This window comes from Etheostoma cragini, chromosome 4, assembly GCF_013103735.1.
Source record: "Etheostoma cragini isolate CJK2018 chromosome 4, CSU_Ecrag_1.0, whole genome shotgun sequence".
Lineage (NCBI taxonomy): Eukaryota > Metazoa > Chordata > Actinopteri > Perciformes > Percidae > Etheostoma > Etheostoma cragini.
The window spans coordinates 25577574-25603138 of record NC_048410.1 but is presented as its reverse complement, the minus strand read 5'-3'; the positions used below and the strand labels follow the sequence as shown (position 1 = coordinate 25603138).

At 40.1% G+C, this 25565-nt stretch overlaps 3 protein-coding genes across 5 annotated transcripts in view; 1 reads left to right on the top strand and 2 right to left on the bottom strand.

Annotated features, from left to right (window-relative positions):
- LOC117943186 (endothelin-3) overlaps window positions 1-3707 on the top strand; it is an 8116-nt gene extending 4409 nt beyond the window's left edge. For both annotated transcript variants that reach the window (XM_034869174.1, XM_034869173.1), the window contains exons 3-4: window positions 1875-2027; window positions 2285-3707. In XM_034869174.1, coding sequence (XP_034725065.1) covers window positions 1875-2027; window positions 2285-2309 — 178 coding nt within the window. In that variant the 3' untranslated portion in view covers window positions 2310-3707. The remainder of the gene's footprint in view (window positions 1-1874; window positions 2028-2284) is intronic.
- Window positions 3708-12300: 8593 nt separating this feature from the next.
- On the bottom strand, window positions 12301-17672 carry pdrg1 (p53 and DNA-damage regulated 1). 2 transcript variants are annotated; one of them, XM_034869169.1, is made up of 5 exons: window positions 17410-17672; window positions 15953-16028; window positions 15691-15765; window positions 15513-15593; window positions 12303-12602 (listed from the first exon to the last, which is right to left on the bottom strand). In XM_034869169.1, exons 1-5 carry the CDS (start codon window positions 17491-17493, stop codon window positions 12526-12528), a joined length of 393 nt encoding a protein of 130 aa, XP_034725060.1. In that variant the 5' UTR covers window positions 17494-17672; the 3' UTR covers window positions 12303-12525. The 2 variants fall into 2 exon arrangements, with proteins under 2 accessions (XP_034725061.1, XP_034725060.1); XM_034869170.1 differs by lacking the exon at window positions 15691-15765 and having other exon boundaries at window positions 12301-12602.
- A 1038-nt stretch (window positions 17673-18710) lies between these two features.
- On the bottom strand, window positions 18711-24579 carry LOC117943178 (protein FAM217B-like). The gene is made up of 4 exons (XM_034869159.1): window positions 24332-24579; window positions 24028-24115; window positions 20304-20371; window positions 18711-20222 (listed from the first exon to the last, which is right to left on the bottom strand). Exons 2-4 carry the CDS (start codon window positions 24106-24108, stop codon window positions 18878-18880), a joined length of 1494 nt encoding a protein of 497 aa, XP_034725050.1. The 5' UTR covers window positions 24109-24115; window positions 24332-24579; the 3' UTR covers window positions 18711-18877.
- Between the last annotated feature and the right edge of the window lie 986 nt (window positions 24580-25565).

Sequence of the window (25565 nt, the reverse complement as noted above, 5' to 3'; positions counted from 1 at the left end):
GGGACAAAGCCGGGACAAAAACCCAGGGAAGGCCAAACAGGAAAAATACCCCAACAAAAACCCCAAACCATAACATTTCCCATAGAGCCAGGCAGTTATTCATGGATCCACGATACTATGCATCCTGATAAAGTTCCCTTGGCCTATGGAAATATAATAGCTCCCTCACATCATCAAATACCCTTCACCATACCTAGAGATTGGCGTGGTTTTATTTCAGTTAGCTTAATAGCTGGTTTGATTTGCATCAGGAGAGGATTTTAGTGAGGGGGGGGATCCATGAAATAACTGATCTTTAATAATAACAATCTATTTCCTCAATGGGAATTTAACATAGGGGTTTGTATACTTATGCCGCCTGTATTTTAAGGAAGAACATTTATTTATTTACAAACATTGTTCATTTATAAAGAAAATTGGTGTCCCTAAAAGTTGGATTTTTCCTATTTTTTTAATTAGGGCAATAAGGTTCCCATACTCATCATCAGCACTGTATACAAACAGTTGTGTAACACTTTGATGACATTTGATGACTTTTTTCTCCAGAGCACCAGGTTAAGTAGCGCTGACTATAATAAGTGAACCTACCTTCATGTGTAAAATCTATGACGTGCCCCTTTGAGTTACAACAATTTGAATTGGTAAAAGTATATGATGAGTACAGACCACGAACGAGGTCAGTCATCTCTGTATCAGTGTGCAGATTGTTGTCCAATAGGTGTTTAGCAGGAAGAAGTAGTTCGGCTCAACAGATGGAGATTCCTGTGATAAAGGCTGACATCTGGCGCATCCCTCACACACAGGATAGATAAGTGGTGAAGCCAGACCACACTCCAGCGCTGACACAGTCTGGCAATGCAAGCCTATGTTAAATAGATATTGGCTTAACAATGCCAGATCCTTTTTGACCCAATCTCAAAATCCTTTCATCGCTTCAAAAAAAAAAATACAAACTGAATGAAGAGTATTAGTTAGCAGTAGTTTGTTCCTCAAGCACATAGGGCAAGATAATGTGAGGCAGCCCTAACCTGACAGAGGATCAGAGGAACACAGGTCAGAAATGCAACCCTGCTTGGTCTGTTTGTCTGTTGGAAGGAGATGAGGTTAATTTAGTGAAGCCTCCTGTGGAGAAGTGTTGCATACAAACACTTAACAAAGTGGATCTGGTTCTCTAATGCTCCTATGATTTCCATTAAAAATAACTAAATCCAACTGAGGTCCATTTTACCACAGTTAATAACTTTGCCTAAAATCAGGTGTGTGAGGAAAGGTGATGTGAGGTAGCTCAGGATGAGCAATGAGATGACCAGAGGGGAAGCTATCCCTCGTCATAATGATCCTGGCTCTCAATATGCAATAACATGTATTTTTAATGCTACTGTACATGTTATGTCATCACAACTTTCTTTAGTTGTGATGGTGGACATATTCTAAGCATTCCCAGAGATCGTTAGCTTATCCTATGCCGTCTATTCACTTAAGCTATCGTGCTTTTCTTTATTAGTGTAAATCACAGTGGGACTGTAAAAGAGACCGCCTGACCTTTACTGACTTCTCAAACAGTTCTGTAATAAATCATACCCTTGCAAAGCTGATGCTAATTGTTGTAGACATTATTTAAACAGAGGTTAAATCAGGTCATTTTGGAGCTTGCAGTTTGTGTTGTACTGGACTGCATTATTCTGAAAGGTGTTTTCTATATTCTCTCCCCATCTTGTCCAAATGGTTGAGGACAAAATATTAGAAACAAAAAATAATAATAATAATAATAAAAGCCTCTCTACCTGAAGTGTAATGTCAGTCTCAAGTACAGGGCATCCTATCTGTCTGCTCCCTCAGCACTCTGGAAATGTGATTTTTTGTGTGTTTTTCAGGCACACTATACCGTATGGTATGTCCAGTTACCAGGGTCCCCTGCGCAGGAGGCGCTCGGCTGGAACTGAGCAGGGGAGGAGGGGGGCGGCTGCCCATCGCTGTGTGTGTGCACAGCACGATGACTCCGACTGCAGCGGCTTCTGCATGGACAGGTAACTCTAGCTGTGCCTGTGCTAATGTTTAGTGGACATTTCCTCAAGTACCTTTCAAAAATAACACAAAAATGTTCTTCCTCAAGGATATGCCAACAGTGAACATGTTCTTGACCCAGAGCATTACACTTTTCATACAATAGCCTCTCAAAACCTGCAGACATAAAAATGCCTTTGGTTCACGATAGCTGAACAATTAATTAGCAGCACCTGATAAGATCTGTTTGACGTTTTGTGTGTACGTGTGATTTTCCCAGCAGACAGAGGAGGCCACCACCCTGAGCAACTCGTAAAACAGACAAGAGGACAGCTTCTCTGCACAGTGGGCCTGTTATGAAATAATAACATATAAGTGACTTGCTAATGACCTGAAAAGTGGACATGTGTTATTTGGTGCCTTGTGATCAGAATGCTGGGTGAATAACATGCAGAGCTGCTGAAAGCGAGGGGCACCATCACTCTCTGCCTGGGTCTGGACAATTTTTCATTATCCTGTTACAACTGAGGATGGTGTACATGATGGCCTGCTTGTTTCGACAATGACTCTAGTAGAGCGCAAACATGCCCAAGCCGCGTGATGTGGAGGCCACTTCAAGAGCTTCTGCCAGCCAACTCCACCATGTCCATTCCGGTAAATACCCAAGAACGGTATCACTCTACAGGGACATCATTCTGTCAGTAACTCAGCAGTATTTTCTTTAAAAAAAAATTCAAGAGTTCCAGATTTTTTAATTAGTTTTTTCCCTTATAAATGCAGTTAGTTTCAGCAGTAACTGTTATTATTGTTTGTATTATTTTACTTTTCTGTGAGATTTGGAGGTTAATTAACTTTTGTTTAGCTGTATCCAAGTCTTGTGAATATACAATGTGTTTCAATATATGTAGGCTATAAATCATATTTCTGCACAATACCTATATGTACAATAAAGGTGTAAAGTAAGATTTTGCATATAGAATTACACATGTCTTCAGGCCAATCAACAGTCCTGTTTGGTAAATAACCCAATTGAGTAACAATTGCCGTGGGCCATACAGTAAATTAATTATAAGCATTATTTATCCTGTGCTTAGTCTTGTTATGGTTTAGCCCTGAGGCAATTCCCCAATGAACTGACCATCTAAACAGGAAAGATGTGAAGAAATAGCTGTTTGTAAGTTGAGCATCTCAGCCTACTGACTCTGTTTCAGTTTGACAAAAGGAAGACATTGATTCCTTACTTAATGTTAAAAATATTCTGATGCACATCTGGCTTCTTATTTTTTTCATGAAAGTGATACAATTTTAATTTTCCATGAAAGAATGGTAGAGAATGTCAGGCGAGACTCTGATCAATCATGTTTGGCTCCTTTTCCATCCATTCTGAGTTCATATCAGGAGACACTAGACTAGCTGTAGTTGAGATTTGCCCTGACTGACGCACACCATGCTATTGCATTGCACAGTGCTGTCAGGTACACCTTCTACATATTGTTAACTTTTGTCATTTTAATATGTAGAAATGCTGAATTACCCCAATGATCTATTCATATTATCTACGTATTGAATGATGTCTCCACACAATGATCAAATTATTATCTATTGAAGCTATACTATATGCATGCTTTGTTTATGTTGGTGCCTCCCTGCCAAGTTAACGTTGCCACAGTAATATACAGAGGCCACATATGCAGAGGGATTGAAATCATGAAAAGTCTATCATTTTAATCCAAGTTGCTCTGGCCCTCACTATGTTCATATTGGGGGATTGTGCCGCGCTGTCACAGTCCTGCTTTTGGTTTGTGATATCTTTTGGACTGTCTGACCGTTTTTGTTGGTTTTTGAGTTTCCTGTGCTTCTGTGTGCCTCATGTGTCTCCCGTCCCTCATGCCCTGCATGTCTTTCCTTGTTCCCCTGTTTTGTGTCTATCCTTGTCAGCATGTCTTTGTGTGATTCATCCTCTTTCACTTGTTACCACCGTTGTTATACTGGGTTCTGTTAGTTTCCTGTTTTATTTCGGAGTCTCTCTCTTTCTACTGTGTCATGTCTTGTTTTACTTCCTGCCTTCCGTGTGATTTCCCGCCTCTGTGATTGTCTGCCCCGCCCTGATGTGTTTTGTTAGGCCTCATGTCACCTGTTCCTTGTTAGTACTGTTAGTACTCTGTGCTTTCTTTGTTGTCCGATACTGGTCATTCCCTGTGTCACTGCACGGTGGCTTCAAAGTGGTTTTGGTGTTTCAGTTTCCCAGTTTGCATTGGATTTTGTTTGGATCTTGCATTCACCTGTCTTAGAATTGACCTAACTTCCTCAGGACCCTTTTTGTTGTAAACCCTTTTTTTCTCAAATACATTTTCTAACTCTTCCTGCTGCTGGGTACAAGCCTACAATTCCAAGTTGTGGCAAGTGCATGATCTCTGGTAAATGGCTAAAAGAAATAGTATGTGCTTTATGACTTTCGTGTTACTATAAGCACAATGTTAACAAGGTCTTTTACTCAGCTAACCCTGGCCCCCAGGATGTGGAGGCTGGGCTGCTGAATGCTTTGTGTCTCCCCAGCCTTAACTAAGTGCTTAGTTCCCTAATCATAACCACACTCTTAGCCATGTGATGGTTGCCATGCGATGTTGGCAATGGCCATTGCAATGTGAATTATTATGACTTTGCAGAAGGGTTTAATGTCAATGTTTTGGTGTTGTGTTCAGCATGGCAGAGGCTAGTGACCATTCTGGCACTGCTGCCAAGAAAAAAATCCACAACTCAAGAATGTTTCAGTAATTCTCTAGTGCCAACTTTGCCTACAAGTGGTTTTAATGACACGGGAGAAATGTTTGAGTACCGAGGATGAAATAAATCATTATGTTAATAAAAAGAAAATTTCAGTTTTCTTTGAAGATCATCTTAAACATGTTCAGACATCTGGGAACATGCCAGAGTCGCCCTGGATCAAATTTAATCAAGTTGAGCATTCTTGAGCCTTTTCATTATCTTTTTCAACTTCTAATGAAAAAAAAACATTTCTCAGACCAAATTATATTTGCAATTATAGCTTTATTACAAATATGAAAGTACTGAAAGCTGCTCTGCTCAGATCTTAGATTTGTTATTTATTCTTTGATAAGATATTGTCTGAACTTTATCCATATTCTTTATAAGTAAACAATTTTTTTTGTTATTTTTGTTCGTTTACAAAGACAACCCTTGATGCATTTGATAAGTGTTTGCAGAAAAATGTGTTTATACTCAGCAAAGTAAGGCATTGGAAAGTATCTTGTTGGCACCGGTATGAAAACCTTTGGACCATACTCTATCTGCTGAACCAACTTTTGTTTGCAGGTGCATAAAGTATGTAGAACAACAGATGAACCTCAGTTTCTATCAAGACTGGAAGCAGCTGTTGAGGGATTTTAGTTGTCCACACAAAATGCCCCCATTACTGTTTATCCTTTGTGTATGTTTAGGAAAAAACTGTAATGTGAGTCATGCAAACAACTGAGAAACATTTGACATGAAACAACTGACATGTTGGTAATGTTACCACACACACTCACACTTACACATCATCTTCCATTTCATTGATGTGAGTCTCTTTTCGGATTGAATGCTACCCTACCACATACCTAAAACAGATTTGATCCTTTAGGTATGTGGAAGTGCAGTGTTTTTTGTGACTTCCTGTTCAGCCTGAAGGCTGATGAAAACAGCAGGAAACTCTCCAACTTGACCACAGCTTTTTGTCCCCACCCCCGGCTGCTGCCACCCGCTCTCGTCTACTTTACAGCCGTGGCGCAACTCATCTTGAATGAGCCCAGTATTTACATTAACAATATTACTATAGTACATGTAAACACTTAGCCCCGCTTCCTGTGTAGCCTGATTGCTCCCAGTAACATGGTTTCAGGTGAGAATGTAAACATCAATGTGAATTACAAGCACAGGGTGGGACTGCTACAGTACCATGTTCAGTGGATCATCACAGAGACTCCTTAGTCGCCTTTAAGTACTTTTTGTTGTTGCCGTTGAGGCTAAGAGGATTTTTAATGAGTTTATAAGGGCTCAGTTATTTTGCATAACGGCTGTGAGCAAATTTCATTTAGTCTGTTCACCGTGGGACAAAGAGAATCATTATGGTCAACTTTGAACAACAACAAAAAGTATTTAATCCGCTTGCTTTGAGGAAAAATAACCAGCTACTCTTTTCTGCCTGCACAGCTGAAATGGTGCGTGGAAGGTGAATTTAAAAGCCGTCATGCTATTCTGTCTGTTCTGTTTTTATCTGGTTGTTTTTTGTCAAAGCAAAGTCTAACAGAAGAGGTCTGTCTCAGTGAAGTGTCTGTTATGTTAGGTAGCAATGCTTGAAATGCACTGATGGTTAGACCCTTTGCTTGTTTTGCATTTTCACAGGATCAGCCTGCATTCCATATTCTTCCAGGATATATACACAACCAACTTATTATTCATTCCATCTGAGGCGTCAGCATTTCTATCATGTGTATAAGTGGCACAAATCCCTGCTGCTGGCTGGAGCTGAAACCATTCATAATACAATAAAGATTGCAAGTCTGTGACACAATATTAACAGCCTGGTGTGTGTGTGTGTGTGTGTGTGTGTGTGTGTGTGTGTGTGTGCGTGGGTGCGTGCGTGTGTGTGTGTGTAGAAAATTTGTAGAGACTGCGATAGCATCACAACTGTAACCCCTAATTTCAACAGGATGTGTAACGGCTGCGGATCAGCTCCGCTGTGTGTCTGCTACATGCAGTGCGGAACAGGACGGCGGATCATATTTCCCTACACTACACCTTGAAAACACAGCACAGAGTTGTTTCCTCTCTATTCCTCTGGATGGAAACAAACTGTTGTTGTTGTTTATGTGGTTCTAGTCCACGTGAATTTGAAGACGACTTGATTGATACCAAACATGGCCAACAAAAACTATTCCTGTGATCTCTTACAGCTGTCTGAAGGCAAAAATATGGACTTCTGATGGCATTTCACCATTTCATAAAATTATGATTACTTATTTCTATAAATCTATGTATGTACTTCTTTCAGACATATCTGTGAGTGATGTGGATGTGTTTTTGTATTTCAGAAGTTTTGTATTTAGCACTTTTTTGGCTTTTTTAGAAATAAGAAATAAGACAAACATACAGACATATCTGTAGAAATACATTCATATAAAATCCATTTTATAAGTCATTGTTTACTGGATTTTTTCTGTTCTAAGTTGAGACATGTGGCTAGAGTACTATTTTAGTATATGCCCTATAATATGCTTACAGTAGTGCTTTTTATTAATTTTTCAGATGATTTACTTGGACGGAAATAGAAATTCTGTGTTCTAACCTCTGTAGCTCTGTGTCAGTAAGGCCTAGTGTCCCACTGCCACTAGAAACAACAAGTTGAGAGTGTTAACTTCCCAATGAACTCAGGGTCATCCCAGAGGGCCAAAGCATGTGGAAACAGCAGCACTATTTTAAGGGTAAAAATTTAGGCGAGAAAAACATATATTTTCAAGTAAAATCTGCCTGCCTCTATGGAAATTTAACATAGGGGTGTGTATACTTATGCCCTCTGTATTTTATAGAAGAACATTTATTTATTTACGATACATTATTCAATCACAAAGAAAATTGATGTCTTTAAACGTTGGATTTTTCCTCATCTTTTAATTAAGGCAATAAGATCAATTTCCAAAAGATGATTTTTTAGTCCTCTTTTTAGTCAACTTAAGAAGGGGTTCCTATACTCATGAGAAGCACTGTACATTCCTGCAGCACGCAGACTGAGATTAATATTCATTGCTCAGGCCAGCACTGTAAAACGCGCCATCTGACAAGTCCAATCCCTCCACATCAACAAGTCAGATCCCTTGTGGTTGTTTAAAGGCCGTATTATGCTCATTGTTTTCAAAGTTGTGTTTGAGGTAGATGGGACCAGACCAGACAACTGACTCTATGTTTGGATGAATGACTGCTCTGGGTCTCCACAGGAACTCATTCATCTGACACACCATCAGATGTGAAAGCCACAGTCTCCTGGGCAATGTGTTATGTATGTGTTTTTGTGCTCTAGATGTCACTGTATTTGTTTGTCTTTCAATTTGAGACATGCAGAGTTTTTCTTTCCACATGGGAGGGTGAGCAATAGGTCAGCAGACAAAAGCCTATGCATAGTGTACATATCAAAGGTGCATTGAATGCTTAATGTGTGGAATGCAAAACGTCAAAAGTTTGACAGCTGCTCAGCACCACCTCACAAACTGTATTACCTTTCAACAATTGTGTGTTATCGATCTGGCTATTCAGTCTGTTTATAGGGGTTATATATTGGCCCGAGAAGTTAAAAATGTGTCTTTGTCTCTCTGGCTCTTCATCAGTTGTCATCAACTCCTCCACTGAGAATACTGTTGTGGGATAAAATCCTTCCAGACCCGCTTACTAACAGTGAGGTATGATGTCAACACAAGAAAGTCCAAAACAAAAAACATTTTAATTCCATTTATTTCCATTTCAGGTACAGCAATGCAATCTGTGGGTGGTGTAGTTGGGCTAACCCCATCTCAAGCCAACCCCCTCCCTACAAGCAGACATGATACAGTGAGGAAAATATGCATTTGAACACCCTGCTATTTTGCAAGGTCTCCCCCTTAGAAATCATGGAGGGGTCTGAAATTGTCATCGTAGGTGCATGTTCACTGTGAGAGACATAATCCCCCCCCAAAAATCCAGAAATCGCAATGTATGATTTTTTTAACTATTTATTTGTATGATACAGCTGCAAATAAGTATTTGAACACCTGAGAAAATCAATGTTGATATTTGGTACAGTGGCCTTTGTTTGCAATTACAGAGGTCAAACGTTTCCTGTAGTTTTGCACCAGGATTGCACACACTCCAGAAGGGATTTTAGCCCAATCCCCCACACAGATCTTCTCTAGATCAGTAGGGTTTCTGGGCTGTTGCTGAGAAACACGGAGTTTGAGCTCCCTCCAAAGATTCTCTATTGGGTTTAGGTCTGGAGACTGGCTAGGCCACGCCAGAACCTTTACATGTTTCTTACAGAGCCACTCCTTGGTTATCCTGGCTGTGTGCTTCGGGTCATTGTCATGTTGGAAGACCCAGCCTCGACCCATATTCAATGCTCTAACTGAGGGAAGGTGGTTGTTCCCCAAAATCTCGCAATACAAGGCCCCGGTCATCCTCTCCTTAATACAGTGCAGTTGCCCTGTCCCATGTGCAGAAAAACACCCCCAAGCATGATGCCACCACCCCTATGCTTCACAGTAGGGATGGTGTTCTTGGGTACACATCATTCTTCTTCTTCCTCCAAACACAGTTAGTGGAATTATAACCAAAAAGTTCTATATACTGTAGGTCTCATCTGACCACATGACTTTCTCCCATGACTCCTCTAGATCATCCAAATGGTCACTGGCTAACTTAAGACGGGCCTTGACACGTGTTGGTTTAAGCAGGAGAACCTTCCGTGCCATGCATGATTTCAAACCATGACGTCTTAGTGTATTACCAACAGTAACCTTGGAAACGGTGGTCCCAGCTCTTTCTCTTTCTCCCGACAATTTCAGACCCCTCCATGATTTCTAAGTGGGAGAACTTGCAAAATAGCAGGGTGTTCAAATACTTATTTTCCTCACTGTATATACAATCATAATCCAACTTACGTGAAGTAATTAAATACATAAATCAAAGCATTATGCTAAAGAGAATTTACCAGAAAGAACAAGGCCAGAATTACCCATGATTCTCTTAGGTTTCTGGAATACCTATTTCTTCCAGAGGGAGCTCAGGTCTGGTAACTGAAGTCCAGTGATCTTATAGATCATATATTTTCAATAATTATTCAATAATTATAATAAGAGCAAGCATTCAGTGTGGTAATGGCAGGAAAAATTCCCTTTTAGGACAAAACTTGGGACAGACTCTTGGTAGCCGGAGTCTGACGGGGCTGGTTGGAGGTGTGATGAACAGTAGCAATTATATTCACAATAAAGATAATGGAACAGTGACTATAAATATCAAGTTAGAAGCTAGCACCGAACTACATACTGTATAACTCACAGCACATCTGTGCAGACCAATACTTTTTGTTTGTTTTATTTGTTTCATAATGACTCTTGAGTTCATGATTTTAATGATTTTTTATTTGTATTTTTGGGTTCACAGTTAAATTCCAGAATGGAAATGATAAATAATTTTGGGTTTTGAAAATCATGTACCACCCAAAACCCCAAAAGTGTTTGTTCAGGTCCTAACCTTAACTTATCAGGATCAATACCTAACCCCAACCAATTGGGCTGCTTTGTAGGGCGGGACTTGCCTAGAAGTTGTATGGGTTCCATGATATGGCCTCAGCAAGGGCAAAGTGGACGCGCGATGTTTTCTGTAGTGAAGCCGTCTCATTCACTACTGTTAGGACAATTACGCTTTTGTCTACTGTGTATTGCATTTTGTTTTTTAAAATTGAATTAACATTTGAATATTGTCCACCGTAATGCAGTAACACCTTAAAAATTAAAATGTAAAATGGCTTATTTGTTTTGTGTGATAGAATTTGGTGATAGTATGCCCATTCAAGTATGTCAAAATGAAAAAAGGATTTAGGCATTCACATTTTATAAAAAAAAAAAAAATACTGTTTAAAAAACTTATAAATAATGCTATTTACACATTTACATGGGCTTCCTTAAATGACAAAAGCCTCCACCATCCAAGTTAACAGCCAAGTCTCTTAAAATAAGCATGTGTCCCACACATGCAATTAATTCCCTCCCTAACGACGTCAAGATGCGACTTGACATTTACATCTGCAGTTCAGTGACAACAGAGGTTTTTTCACTCCCAAACAGCCAATATCTTACAGTAAATCATTACTCAGTTCTGCAAATTGGGATGGCATAGGAATGAAATATTTTCTCTAGAAAGCCATTAAACAATTTACTCTCACCACCCACCCACAGCCAGGTTTAGTTTAGAGTTATCTCCCAAAGAGTGACAGGTGTTGCATGTGTAAAACATACCTTTAAACTGTGGTTAATGGCACTACATTATGTTCTGTAATACACCTCCACTCTACACTGCTGAAACCACTATAATTACACTTTATGGATGTATGCCATTTGTCTTCGAGTAATTTATTAGCTATTGTAGTCTAGTTGGGGCATACATTGTTTAATAAATCATCAGTTTGTAGTTTCAGAGGTGGATGACACGCTGTGTCAGTCATATTTCAACATAGCACTGTTGCGTGCCTTGTTGGGCATAAATTGAGTTGATCAGCAGGTTCCCATCCTTTGACTCATAAATTCCTCACTCTTGGTTCCAGGTCTAAGAGCAGTGGCACGCAACCAACGTCTGAGGAGAGAGTGTAACAAAACCACCTCCACCGCACGCACACACACACAGATAGACACTCACACCTATTATGTGACTGTTGTTTCTTTCCCCCGTTACCTGAGGCTGTCTATTTCTTGTCAGCATATCAGACCAAGAATTTTCATGCAAACACTTTGTTTTACAAAGTTTATTCCTGAGGACAGCACCCTGGCTGCGGGTGTAGGTATGTCTCAGACAACACAAAAAGTCATCCTAAAGCCACAAAGAGTAACTGAACTTAAATACAAAATGAACCAAAATGATAAACATTTATTTATCGAGAGGTGGTCAATAAAGTTAATGGAAGAAAACTTGTAAAACAAGTTAAAAAAACAACAACAATTTTGCATTATGCACTGGAAAACACAGTAGACGTCTGCAAAGTGCCGTACACTTGCCCTGCACTGCCACTCACATTCCCAGACCCCATTCTTGTCCTGTCCAGTCTCACAGAGCATTGACTATTTACGTATTTACTTCTAAAGATTGGTTAAAGGAAAACTACAGTTTATAGCAACTTGGGGTTAATCTTAATAGCTCTATTGGTTATAATGTTGTACTCACCAAAGTGAACTTCTGAGATTTGTGGACATGGGGATATCACTACAAATATGTCCAATGAACAATCGCTCAAGCAGGTTGGAAATAAATAGCTTAAACAATAGTATGTGGATGAGAAAAACAGTAAGTGGTGAACTGATTTCCAAGATTTTTAAAACAGAAAAGTCAACCTCCTTAGTAATCCTTTCCATAATGTTGTCAGACACTTAGAATATTAATCTGAGCCTGTCAGCAGCAAAACAAGCAATTTTGTGAAGGTAAATACAAGTTGGGCAATTGTACTTATAACTTATATTGTAGCTTCTTTCTTTGATGCCGCCTGCAGTGATCTCTCTGGGCTGGACCAACGTCACAGGTTGAGGTCCAGTTTGAAAAAAACGGTAGCCACCTATTAACTGTAAGACACAGGATACAATCTTTGACATGAATTTCCAAAATGTCCTAAAGGCTGGTGATGAAGATGTCAATGATCCAGGAAGCTAGTGTAGCGCCTTCAGCTCATCCAGAGGTTAGCACGTCACAGTAGCATCAGGCTCTGTCCTTATGTCCTCACATTTTTAGTCAGCTTTATAAAATGCTGTTGATAGCTTTGATTTCATCAGTGGACAGAGGAGAAAGATTGTAGCCTCTGAGCTCAGGTTTCCCTGCAAACAAACAAACACACAGACCTCTATCATGCCCAGACTGCTGGCAGGACCTTCAGAGTAGTGACAGAACAGCTTTGACTTCAGTTATCAAGTTCTAAGGAGGTAGCATTCACTGAATAGGAGCAACACAAAGGTTACATTTGCATTGGATTTTACTGTGAGGTCTTTTAACAAAAATAACACATCCCTCTGGTTCACCAGAGAAATAAGTATTGAGTCGTAAGCAGTCACCAAACCATTGAGAGACATTCAGAGTTCTCACAGCATCAACAGAATAGAGAGCCAAAGTCCCAACCCTTCCGTTTGCCTCCATGGCTATCTTAAAAAAAACAATCAACGGTGGTCAATGGCAAAAGAAACTATTTTCTGGTCCCGATTGATTTGTACCTTGGATTACACATAGGTTTTTCAAAATAAAATAGGATTTTACATGCCACGTTGCACAATAGTTAAGTAAAATGCTACGGGAAAATACATAATTAGACGGAAAGATAGAGACATACCCCAAGCAACTTACTTAAGGTGGCGCTACAAAGTATTAACTTAAGGGGGCTGAATAATTTAGCACGCCCAATTTTTTATTTATTTTTTTTGTTAAAAAAGTTTGAAATATTCAATACATTTTATCCCACTTCATAATTGTGTCCCACTTGTTGTTGATTCTCAAACAAAACACAAAAAAAATTACAGTTTTATATCTTTATGTTTGAAGCCTGAAATGTGGCAAAAGGTCAAAAAGTTCAAGGTGTATAATGGTGTTCACCTCTTTGGATACTTCTGCCTTTGTCTTGGAAGAAGACGGTAGAGCTCAACAAGGAGACAGCCCTATTTCTCTGGTGAAGTATATTACTCTATTTCTCTGGTGACGTATATTGTTCTATTTCTCTGGTGACGTATATTGTTCTATTTCTCTGGTGACGTATATTTTTCCATTTCTCAGGTGACGTATATTGTTCTATTTCTCTGGTGACGTATATTGTTCCATTTCTCTGGTGACGTATATTGTTCTATTTCTCTGGTGACGTATATTGTTCCCTTTCTCTGGTGAAGGAGGCAAACCACTTCAGGCTGTTGCCTTGACTTCTAACCTGAAAATACCATTGAGAGGATCATCCTCAGTCACCTTCGGCCCCTGGTGGGCAAACAGCTGGACCCCCTGCAATTTGCTTACCAGTCTGGGACTGGGGTGGACGACGCAGCTACAACTTCGAGGGTGTTCGCCTTAACAATAAACTGAACTGGACTGACAATACCCCTGCACTCTACAAGAAGGGCCAGAGTCGCCTCCATCTGCTGAGGAGACTTATGTCCTTTGGATTGTGCAGGACTCTCCTCAGGACTTTTTATGACTCCGTGGTGGCCTCTGCTATTCTTTATGCTGTGGTCTGCTGGAGGGGGGGCAGCTCGGACAGGGGTTGTAGTTGTAGTTTCTGTTCCTGTTTTTTATTTACTCTACACACACTTTGTATATCTTTATCTGTATTTATATTTTTCCATTACAAGTACTTATTTTTCCATTATTATTAACGGTCACAGGTAAATATATTTTATATTATGGTTATCTACTTTTGCTATATAATTGTAATTACATATTTAATTTCATTTTAAAGTCACTTAAAAAATTGAATGAGAAGGTGGGTCCAAACTTTTTTATTGTTTGAGATGAGAGATGTAGTTCACTCAGCAATCTCACATAAAACCTAATGTTGTTCAACTTCTTTACGTCAAATCGTTAATTTCTTGACATGTAAAATTATCTTTTAAATGTACACATCATTTGTGAAATGCATCGCACAAATCAAACTGGACCAAAAACAATTGTCTCTCCATTGACTCCCGTTCACAATTTTTGAAAGATAGGTCCCATTGACCGGAGGTAGAAGGGCAGGACTTTGGCTCTCTATGACCGGTTGAAATCATTTGAATTTGAAATGTGTTGAAATAGGCCACAGTGATTTCCGTATAATTTGTTCTATTAAAACAATGAAAACTCATGTTTAATTTGTTATTTTATTTTTTTATGACCGTAGACTGTAGCGTGTGCAAAGGGAAAAACTTCCTTTTTATACGCTCTGGTTGAATTCACTAGACTACTGTAAGGTTTAAAAAACTACAGACAGCGACAAGCAAGCGGGAAGGTGAAAGCCCAAGCCATGGGAAAACAGGAAAACATTGCAAATTACGTTATGAAACCAAGCAGCAGGTGGTCTAACGTAAATTAAGATAAGAAATTGTCAGCGAGGACGAGCCGGCACCTGCTACTTCCCCTCTCATTAAAGTTTTTTTTTCACCCTGGACCCTATGTTCTTATGTGTTTATGTCTAAGTGACTGATGGGAGCAACAATCTTTGACATTGGTCCATGATTGATGAAGATAGATCAGAAGATTGATAAGAAAATAGGGAGAAAAAAAAATTGAAAAAAAAACAGTAGTTACCATGGTTAAAAAAAATTATTTGTAGTTTAAAGCTAATGCTTTTGCACACTCTACTTGCTGTCTGGAGTTTGTACCTTCAAGGTTGAAAGCACTTAATTGGAAGTTGCTTTGCATAAATGCATCAAATAAATGACATGTAATGTAATGACCCGAAATAGGGGAGAAATTAACAACATTGGTAGCCAAGATTACAGCTTTTCTACCATTATGTAACTACAGTGCTCAATCCTAGCAACCCAGAGGGACGCGACAGAGCTGAGAGTTGAAAAAAACCTGTTGAAACAGGAGCGTTTAAAACAGTGGGAAATCTGGGCTTTTTGCTCACAGGAATTTCTCTGAAATACATTTACATCATTATTGGCCACATTGATCATTATAGATATGACATAATAAGTTCAATTTAAGCACAATAAACACTGAAAATATCTGACTGAAATCTAAATGAGCGTGCTGTGGTGGGCCAATCCTACCTTGCATCTCATTGAGACGGTTGACTTTAGCTTTCAGTCCTTTGCGAAGTTCGTTGATCTCCTGGTCCAGCTGCTCTTGGTCTACAGGTGACAAATTGTTATGGATGATCTCAAAAACAAATCTACATCTATATCCTAATTTATGATCAAATGTATTCAATATATTTAGATTTCTTACCTTTCTGAATCATCTCCCTCGTCTTTGATTTAGGAAATTGGATGAACATGTTCCCAAAGCAAACTTTCACTTTCTCTACAAACGACAGCAGTGTTTAGTCAACAACTGTATCACTACCATGCACCTGACTCGTGTCCACTGCGAAATCACAGGGGCAACTGTTATTATACCAAGCCAATATGACTATGATATGATATTGATGATATTGACACTTCCATGCTACAAAGCCTTTTCTCTTCTCTGACAACATCCTGTTACTCACCTGAATCTAAGATTTCATTTTTCAGTGCGTTTAGCGCCTCTCTGTTCCTGTTCCTCCTGGTGTCCAGGTCAACTATCTGAAACACCCACAGAGAACCCCATTACAGAGATGTCTGACGTTATAATTCCTGATTGGAGGAACAGTATGTTTTGAGCACAGAGAACTACATTTTTCAAGCATAGTGCCTTACATTTTGAACAGACCAAGAGGTGATGACTGAAAAAGACTGTTCCTCTTTGATTTGTGTCTTCTGCTACTTGCATCTAATTGGAGAAGAAGAGCCAATCAGAACGGACCATTAATTCTTCGATTGGTTGGTTTTGTGTCACATTTTTTACTCTGTGAGTGTCAAGAGTTGAGCATGCACACAGTGCAAAGGTTGACAGCGAGGGAGACATGACCAGAGGAGTGCAGCAGTGTCTGAGTGCAGAAAGGTTTTGAGGGGACAAACGTTCTGTGTTAGTGGCGACATTAGGAAACCGCGTTAATACGGATAATAGCCAAAATGCAAATACAATTATTGAGTACGGAATGGGTTTTTGTTCACTCAAACGTCATTGTTTTTATGCGTGTGTTAATTTCTATATAGTTCTCTGTACTCAAAACATACAATTACTCACTCAGGAAAAAGGTACATAACGTATTTTCCGATTAACCAACCAACAACCAAAACACAACCAAACCTAACCTTCAGGGAACGTTCCCGCAACCAAAAACGAACGTTCCGGGAACCAAAATTGTTGGCTGGGTATAAGTCACACTTTTTTTTCATAGTTTGGCTAGTCCTTCGACCTTCTTTATTGACCTTTGTTATGTTTACAAAGTTCAGAAGCATTCATATGAAAATGAATTATCCCACTGTGACCATTTCAATGTTGGATGGGCTGTACGTTCAGCAAAAAAAGCAAAAGTAAACACTTGTTTACTTGTTTAGTAAACACTCTGCTTTTCTTGCTGAAGGTTTTTGAAACCAAATCGTTTTTTTCTATGGCGTTCTGCAAGGTCTGGTTGTCTTTATGTGGTGCTTAAGACATTTTCACAGATGTGGTGCATCATTTAACTACTTCTTGATTAAATCAAGAAGTAGTTAAATAATGCACCACATCTGTGTTAGAAATGTTATCAACCCCAACATGACTGCAACAACTTATGCAACAACAAGACGTATGCGAGCATGTAAATTACCTTACTTCCATCATAACGTTATAAGCCCTTACACCTTCAACATTTTAATAGGTGCCCAACCAAAATTGTGGCTTTCTGCACATAAGAAGAGCCTACCAGTACTACTTTATAGCTCACAAGAGGCATTCAATGAAAACAAACCCTGCTGCGTGACGTGACAGTTATGTTAGCCCAACTGCTATAACGTTGGCTACATATCCTCGCAGGTGTTAGCCGTGCTCTGCAAGTTATTCGCAGCCTGCTGTTGTCAGGTAGGTACTCGGTAACCTTACCTGTTGTTTACTGGTCAGAACATCCTCCGCTGCCTCCTCAACTTCTGTCAAATTCTCTAAAACACGCTGGGATACAGCGTCCATGGTAGCTGTGTGTGCTATGAAAATGCATCCGGTCTGAAACAACGGTCTTCTTCTGACCCAGTCACCGGATGCTTTCCCGGCACATTGCTGCCTCCCACAGGGAGAACATGTACTCCCTTTTATTATCCTATTGCCATAGGTGCGGTTGCCTTGATGTAGGCCTATTCTAGGACAGCTTTTATAGTCCCAGGGTGGTTCCCCGTAGAATTTAACAGGCTTTACAGTAATACTGTTTTTGTGCCGAGACTTTTCATTGCAACATACAGTCTTTTTCTTTCTTCTGGGAAGCCAGTGCATTCCATTTGTAGATGTGTCTGTTGTTGGTTATATATTCCACAGGGCCTATCTTCATGCATTCCTATTTTTTGCCAAGTCCCATGCCAGTATGTATGTCTTCTCTTCCTGGCTCCAAACTTTCCCTCCCTCAGTGTCATCAGAACTGATGCAGAGGCTGAGCCCTGTTTGCCCTGCTGCCCCCTACTCTAACCTCTAACCTCTGCAGAGCCCATAATCTAACTAGCAACTCTGTTGTATGGACGGAAACCCCCTCAGACAGGTGCTCACGTTTCATCTTCATGCATAAATTTGGAGGTACTGTCCCCAGGTGTTCCTTAGCCTTTCCCGTATTTCACCTTACACTGCAGGCCTATCATGTGATATAGCTGGCCAGTGAACCACCCCCCTCCTCCCGTCCAATTCCATCCTCTTAATCTCTTTATTTATTTCAAAGATAAAAGATTTCATCATCACTTCTGCTCATGCCCATTCCCAAACCTTTTCCAGAGCCAGCATCAAGTGTTCTCCCATGGTGTCCCCCCATAGTTTAGATAATAGACCTCAACTTGTTTTCGGCTGTTGTCCATGTTTTCATCTTCACCATTGACCATCTCACTGTGTGTTTCCACTTCAGCAAAGTTGTTCAGTGTTCTGCAGGCCAGGCTAGCTAGTGCTTTTTGCCAAAACTTGAGGCTTCAAAATGGCTGTCCACAAACCAATGGGTGACCTCACTGCTGCTATGTCCAATCATTGTTACAGTGGGTAACAATATGGGTGATATAAAATATTTTATTGAAAAAGCAGAACTCTTTATTATTTTAAAATGAAACACGCATAAAGGATGATGCAAATTCTTTTTATATTAAAGAAGACAAGTGCTTACTGGGTTAAATCAATAGTGCAGTTAAACATCCACACATTATAATGTGACTATAATTGGCTAAAAAAACAGAGAAATACATCCACTAATGAAGAAAATACATTTACAATCTTGCTACACTTTCTATCAGCCTTCTCAAATAACACAAAAATGGCAATATACATTCATAATCAAATATTTAACTGTAGCTGTGAAAAACAGATTGCACTTAGAGTACCCAAACTGCTGTTATGTAACAAATCCCACCTGTTTCTGTCTGTTTGGTCTGTTTATTGGAGAATGTTTGAGCCCAGGTAAATTGTCCATTATTGCTGTGACATCGTTTGCTTTTATTTCCCGTTCTTCAGCTGTTCTCCACCGCTCAGCTCCTCCTCTTCTATACTCAGAACCACTTCGTCGTTTCTCTGGTGCACCTTTTTGTCTTTCTAGTCCACCTCTTCTCTGCTCTGAGCCACTCCTCCTCCTAAACCCTCCTGTCCTATAGTCCACCACGTTGCCCAACGCGCCCACAGGCTCCGTCGCAGCCCTGACACTCCCGCCACTGGCAGTAGAATGAGGCTTGGTGTTAGCACCGTTAACAGGGTTGCGGATATTTCCTGAGGCTTGCATTCTCCTCAGATGGCTGTTGGTCCGTACAGGGCTGCTGAGCAACTGAGGTCGGGATGCAGAGCTCCTGTCTGAGGACTTCACTCGGCTCTCGCTGTAGCTCCTTTTGGGGAGTGACGTGGGCCCCCTGCGCTCCAGCATAGGACTCAGTCTGGACTGACGGCTATGGTGGGAGGAGCGGCAGCACGATGTGCTACAGGTTGAGTAGCGGATACGGCAGAGAGTGCAGGCACAGCCGGAGAGCAGGGCAGAGTGACTGGCCAGACAAGAGAGGAAGGTGAGGGAGAAGGTACGCTGACACTGGAGGATGCACTTTGGAGAGCTGAGGCGTGATGAGGTAGCAGCATGGGACCTGTGGCAGCTGGATAGGACATCTGACACCGCTGACCTCCCCTCCTCCCCCTGCACTGTCTGAATCTGGTGCCACTCCAGCTGCAGCAGCCTATCCAAGAACCTTTCCAAAGGGCCCACGGGCCTGGGCCGAGGGCCCCCCCGGCCCTCCATATTGTAGAAGACAGCCAGCTGACTGAGGCTCCAAGAGTTAAAAGGTGGAGGGAGGAAGTCTGGGAAGTCAAAAGCACCATGGTCGTGTCCTCTGGGCCTGTGGCCGCGAGAGGGGCAGTGTTCCGCCTCGATGACCTCTGGTCTCAGCTGGAGCTGTGGAGGAACCCCACCAGAGGACGACCCAGGAAGTCTCTCTGAGTCAGACAAGTCTGTGTCGCTGTCGCCCTCTCCGTGGCCAGCCAGACTTCCTGCCTCTGGCTTTGGTGACAGGCTCTCCTTCAGAGTAGGACTTGAATCAGACAGGCGGTGGCAGGGAAATGCAGCTGTGTGTCTGCTCACTCTGAAACCTGTGGGCTTGTGTTCCCTGTGGCTGCAGGGCTGAGCTGCCGGCTGCACTTTTGGCTCCATCCTGTCTTCTGCACGGGACAGAGGATGGGCCTTTGACTCTGAGGTTCCCTGAGCACTAAGGGGAAACGTAAATTGTATTACGATCGCATCCGGGCAGCACAGAACAGCATGAAAGGTGCACAAGCAGAAATCTCACCTGTGTCGTGAAGTAAGGCGTTTGGTCGAGGGAGTGTTCGGTTTCTGCTTTCTTCTTTGCTGCGGCCTCTGTGAGAACAGAGAGACACAATAAAGCCTTCTACTGATCACTAATACATGTTCATTCTTTAACTCTTTTGTTGTCTTCCCATCAAAATTGAAAATCAACACTTTTTTGAGGCTTTTAATCACAGTTTTTAAGTTTTTCTGAAGTTTTTCTTTTTTCAATGTTTGTCACTCTTTTTGATGTTTAACACTACATAACACTAACTTAAGAACTTTACTTTTACAGTTATTTTTGGAATTTATGGTCAATTAACCTAATTTTTAGGAAATTATACCTACTGTTTGAGTTACAAAAGCAGAAATTAGGAATTATTTTGATAAAATTAAAAGAATGTATGTTGATGCATAATCACAAACTGGAATATGTCAACTTTCACTCATTACTATTTCAAATCCACTTTAATTTTTTTCTCCAAATGCTATAAAATTGAAAAGGCCCCTCAAAATTAATGAAAGTAGAGGTTTGTACTTGCCAAAGAGCGTTGTGTGGAATCAATCATGTTATTTTGGGTAATTACCATTGGGTAGTTAAAAAGAACATTGATATAGGAAAACAGATCAATTTGAAGGACAATATGAGGGTAAAACACATCATTACATCATATACTTCATAATGCATTCCACTGTTGATTAATCAATTAATTATCTAAAAAAGAGGTATGGGGCAACAAAGTGCTCTGAGGGTTTGAATCGGACCCGTGGCCCTTTTGCTGCGTGTAGTTTCCCCTCTCTCTCCCTTTTCCTGTCTTCAAGCTGTCTTGTCAAAAATAAAGACCATATAAGCCCCCCCAAAAAATTATAAAATTTCAAATTAAAGTGAGTCTTCGAGAATAGTAAACGTAGTTAGGTTTAGCCATGGTGAGTAAAGATTGGTCAGGACTAGGGTAATAACCTCAGAGTAAGCCAATGAGAGGCAGAATATGTCGGCAACGAGGCACGACCTGTGACGTCGACATGTCAAGTGGACTTGATCTTGCATCTGATCCCGGACCACCTGTGACTCTGCGCCAAACTTAGCAACAGTAACAGAAAGTTTGCTTTGATCAGACCTTGGCAAATGAAAGCCTATTTCCTGGGCTGCTATTGACTCTCTTAGCGGAAAAGTTGTATTTCAGCAGTAAGGAGAGAAAGAGAGTCAAGGAGAGGGAGATACATAGGGAGACATTTCCACTTATAATAATCTTTGATCTGAACATTAAGCCATTTGAAGGACACATTAAACTATGAGAAACACATATTGTGCCAACTCAGCTTGTTTTGTGCCTGAAATAAAAGACATTTTTAACAGCATTTCATGCCATAAAATGTCAGGCCATGTCACAGACAAATTTCTAAATGTCAGGTTTTCTAATGACTTTCTTACAAATAGCATTTTCTTATTTACCCCATTCCCTGATTGTATCTGAGATGTTTTTTTTAACTTCTATAAGAATTATAATTAAGTTTGTGGTGAACTGTGGTGGATGGTAACCACAGAATAACAGCCAGCTTCTCATAAGATTGTAAAAAATCTTACATCTCAGATTTTGATTTGCAATAGTGGACATGTACCCCCACCTTCGTTTACACATTTAAAAAAAGATTCATTCATGAATAATTTCTTAAATACTCTTTTATAATATAATGTGATGTGTTACAGGACTGACCGTGACGTGATAGGCCTGACTTTATGGATTTTGTTTGATGTTTTGGGTTCTTTAATTAGGTTTTTGGTAAGTATTACTATTTGGAATTATTGTTATTTTAGTGATAATGTTATGAGACTAACATGGTCATGTTCAGCCAATATAATTTAATGTAATATAATAAAAACCTAATTTACTGATCTTTTTTAAATTTAATTAGTGATATAGTCCAAACATATTTCAATTCAAGTAGACTATTCAACTTGTTTTAAATACATATTATATCAAATTAATGTAATAAAAAGAAACAGTATTATTCATTTGACAGGCCCTGACATAGTGCTGTCAGGCGCTGTCACACAGGGCCGTGACCAGCCGCGACGGGACCTGATGTGACCATAGAAAGTTAAAGAAATGGTCCAACAGATCCCGTTGTTCTGGACGGAGACCAGTGAGGGGAAATAGAAGCACTTTGTCGGTGATGGCTCGGCGTTACGCAGCTTCCAACTGAGCTTGACGACGTAGTTGTGACGTGGGCAACATGTCTGAAAGTTGTAAGTCTTCTGGTAGCTGTGCCAAGAGAAATCTCAATCATTCCCAATTAGCAGAGCGTAGGTATATGTTAGAAGATAACATAGGCACAGGCTAATTACTGCTAACTAACATGCTAGTTAACGTTAGTAATTGAAGCCAAACAGCTAATGGAATCCCAAACTGTTTGCATGCTTTGCCTGACAATACAATGATTTGTCAACTTTGCGACGGTAAGTTGGCGTGGTTATGACACAATTGTTAGCCTATTTTTAGCCATAACATGAGGTTCAAATTAATGTCGTACGTTGTCGTGTTTCTTTAGAAATAATCAACAGACAAATAGAGTCTTGACATGCTTCAGATGTAAAGTTAGTCTATCAAAGTGGCGCCAAAATGAATGGCAGTCAATGGGATGCTAACAACAGTTGATGGCTTCATAGCATTAAAATGGCGCCATGGGAGCGACGCTTTGGATGTGACGGGGCCTGACAGTCAGCCATTTTGACTGCCATGATTCAGCATGCTAGCAGCAAAACTGCAAGCTTGTGAGCAATTAATTTCAGTAACATTTTTTAGACATGTTTTGGTTTTCCTAAACTTTCATTCTTTACTAGGATATTTTAGTGTGACAGCGAGTGACCCTTCAGCTCTAGCTTTAGCTTTAAATCATAAAAGTCACCCTTTATCAGTGTCAGCATCAACTCAATCAAACAATGTCACGTCCTTTGAGTCATAATAACCTTAAAGGAATATTACACACTTTTTGTTGTTTTTTATAAAACGTGACAGGGCTGACCGAAAACATGGGGACAGACAGAATTTATGTAGTATTTAATGTTTTTAATCAATTAGTGTGAATAATAACAACTTCAACTTCTAATTAATAGTGTTTTTTTTCTAAATAACTTCAGAATAACAAAATTATTAATGAGGTAGTTAAAAAGGGGCTATGGACAGATCATTTTTCAGGATTTGTAATTTTCAAGGGTTTTTAATTAATAATTAAACATCCAATGACCTAATAAATTACATATTCCTTTAAAGCGCAACTCACAGAAATCCCGATTTAGTGTTTTTTTGTCAGTTTTGGATTATGCAAGCTTTATTCACTGTAACAATACCAGGACAGATGAAATAAAATACCCTCAAAAATCATCAGAGTAGGGTTCCAAATCTGTTATAGCCAGGGATCAAGCAACGTAACACAGGTGCTGTTGCCATGGAAATGTAAACATCTGGTCACAGAATATGAATGATGTTTTATAGTGATTTTCTTTTGTTATATGAAATAGAAAATCTAAATCAAAGCATTTTTGGATTTCTCTCCTCCCCTTTTGACGATGAACACGTTAAAAAAACAAAAACCTATTTCAATTTGTCAACAATGTCTCTTATTTGCTTCCATATTTAACACACGTTTAAGAAACTAATCAGCCAATGTTTGGCATTTTCTGCTTGACAAAAACAATAATCATTTATGAAAAGGTCCAGTTCTCGTACCTTGCCGTTATTATTGTCTGGCCTTGGCAGCGTGTACTGCGGCTGCTCCAGCGGCTTCCTTTGTGACTCCCGCCTTCCCATTTTGTTGCTAAAAAAAACAAAACAGGTGAAATATTAAACCAAACCAATGGCCTGAAAACACCGCACAAAAATAGCCTCCAGAAATGAAACATAAGAACAATCAAAAATCCAGTGATTCGTTTCTCTTCTGTCAGTAGTCAGTAGCCTCTCTCTCTCTAGCGTTTATTCCTGCATAATAAACATAAACAGTTAAAGAACGATAATAAATCATATCTCAGGCTACCTGCATACATCCGGACTGTTGTTGCTTCACGACGCCGTCTCCTTGTTGTCCGTGTCCCGGATGGATGGAGAGCCTCTCGGGCTGCTGCACGACTAAGCCCAGCCAGCAACATGCACCAATCAGAGGACGCACCGGGCGCGTAAGCGTCGTGTGGAGCAGCGTAGCATAGCTATTTTTATTTCCGACCAGTATGGAAAGCCAAAAGGTTCACAATTCATCCCAATTCTCACGTCGTTTTGAACGTTGTTTTGGCCAGGAACAACATAGACATAATATAATAGACGCCGCATCGACCTCTACTGGCCTACTGGCGCTGACGAGATTTGGGGCCGCCATCTTGGACCGGTCACCCGCTCCACTCAGTGTAATGTGTTTGGTAGGTGAAATGAGCTGTCAACAGATTTTCATGTTTTTTTTTGCTACAAAGGTCATACATGTAGCTATGAAACAGGACACATGGTTTGGCGTATTTTAATATTCTTAATGGTCTTAAGGGTAATAGAATGTTCTGATATGATATAAACTCACCAGACGTCCAAGATCAAAACTGGGAACATAATTCCCAAAAAGGGAGAAAAACTGGGACATTTCCAGTTTGACTATCAATCTGATTGAAAAACCTAATGTTGTGTCTTTAAAAACAGAACAGGGAGAGGTAGTTTTTTTCTTCTGTATTTGGTCAGGGACAGACAACCGAAAACGGGGACTGTCCCCTAAATCCGAGGACGTCTGGTCACCCTAGATCACAGATCAGGCATCCTCGGTGTATCTATCATTTGTAAATGATAGGTATTTGAAAAATACCCCTACATCACATATGTGATGTAGGTCACATATGTGATGTAGGCTATACTAGGTATAAATACCAAATCACGCATTATAAATATGATAGGGAAGAAGAAACAGATAGTGACCGTAAAGTTAGATATTTAAGTACAAGAAACAATATGATTATGTTATTAGAGTTGACTTGAAGCTTTTTATATTTGTCTCTTTCACACACACACACACACACACACACACACACACACACACACACACACACACACACACACACGTTGTTATGCATCAATCGGCTCCCGGACCTTGACATTTAGCAGCCGCGCTCCCAAAACACACAGACACACACACACACACACACACACTAGGGTTGCATGACATTCGCAGAATGTGATATTACAACATCGACATGAATTCCGATATTTTTAAACCATGTCTACAGAACAGGACGTGT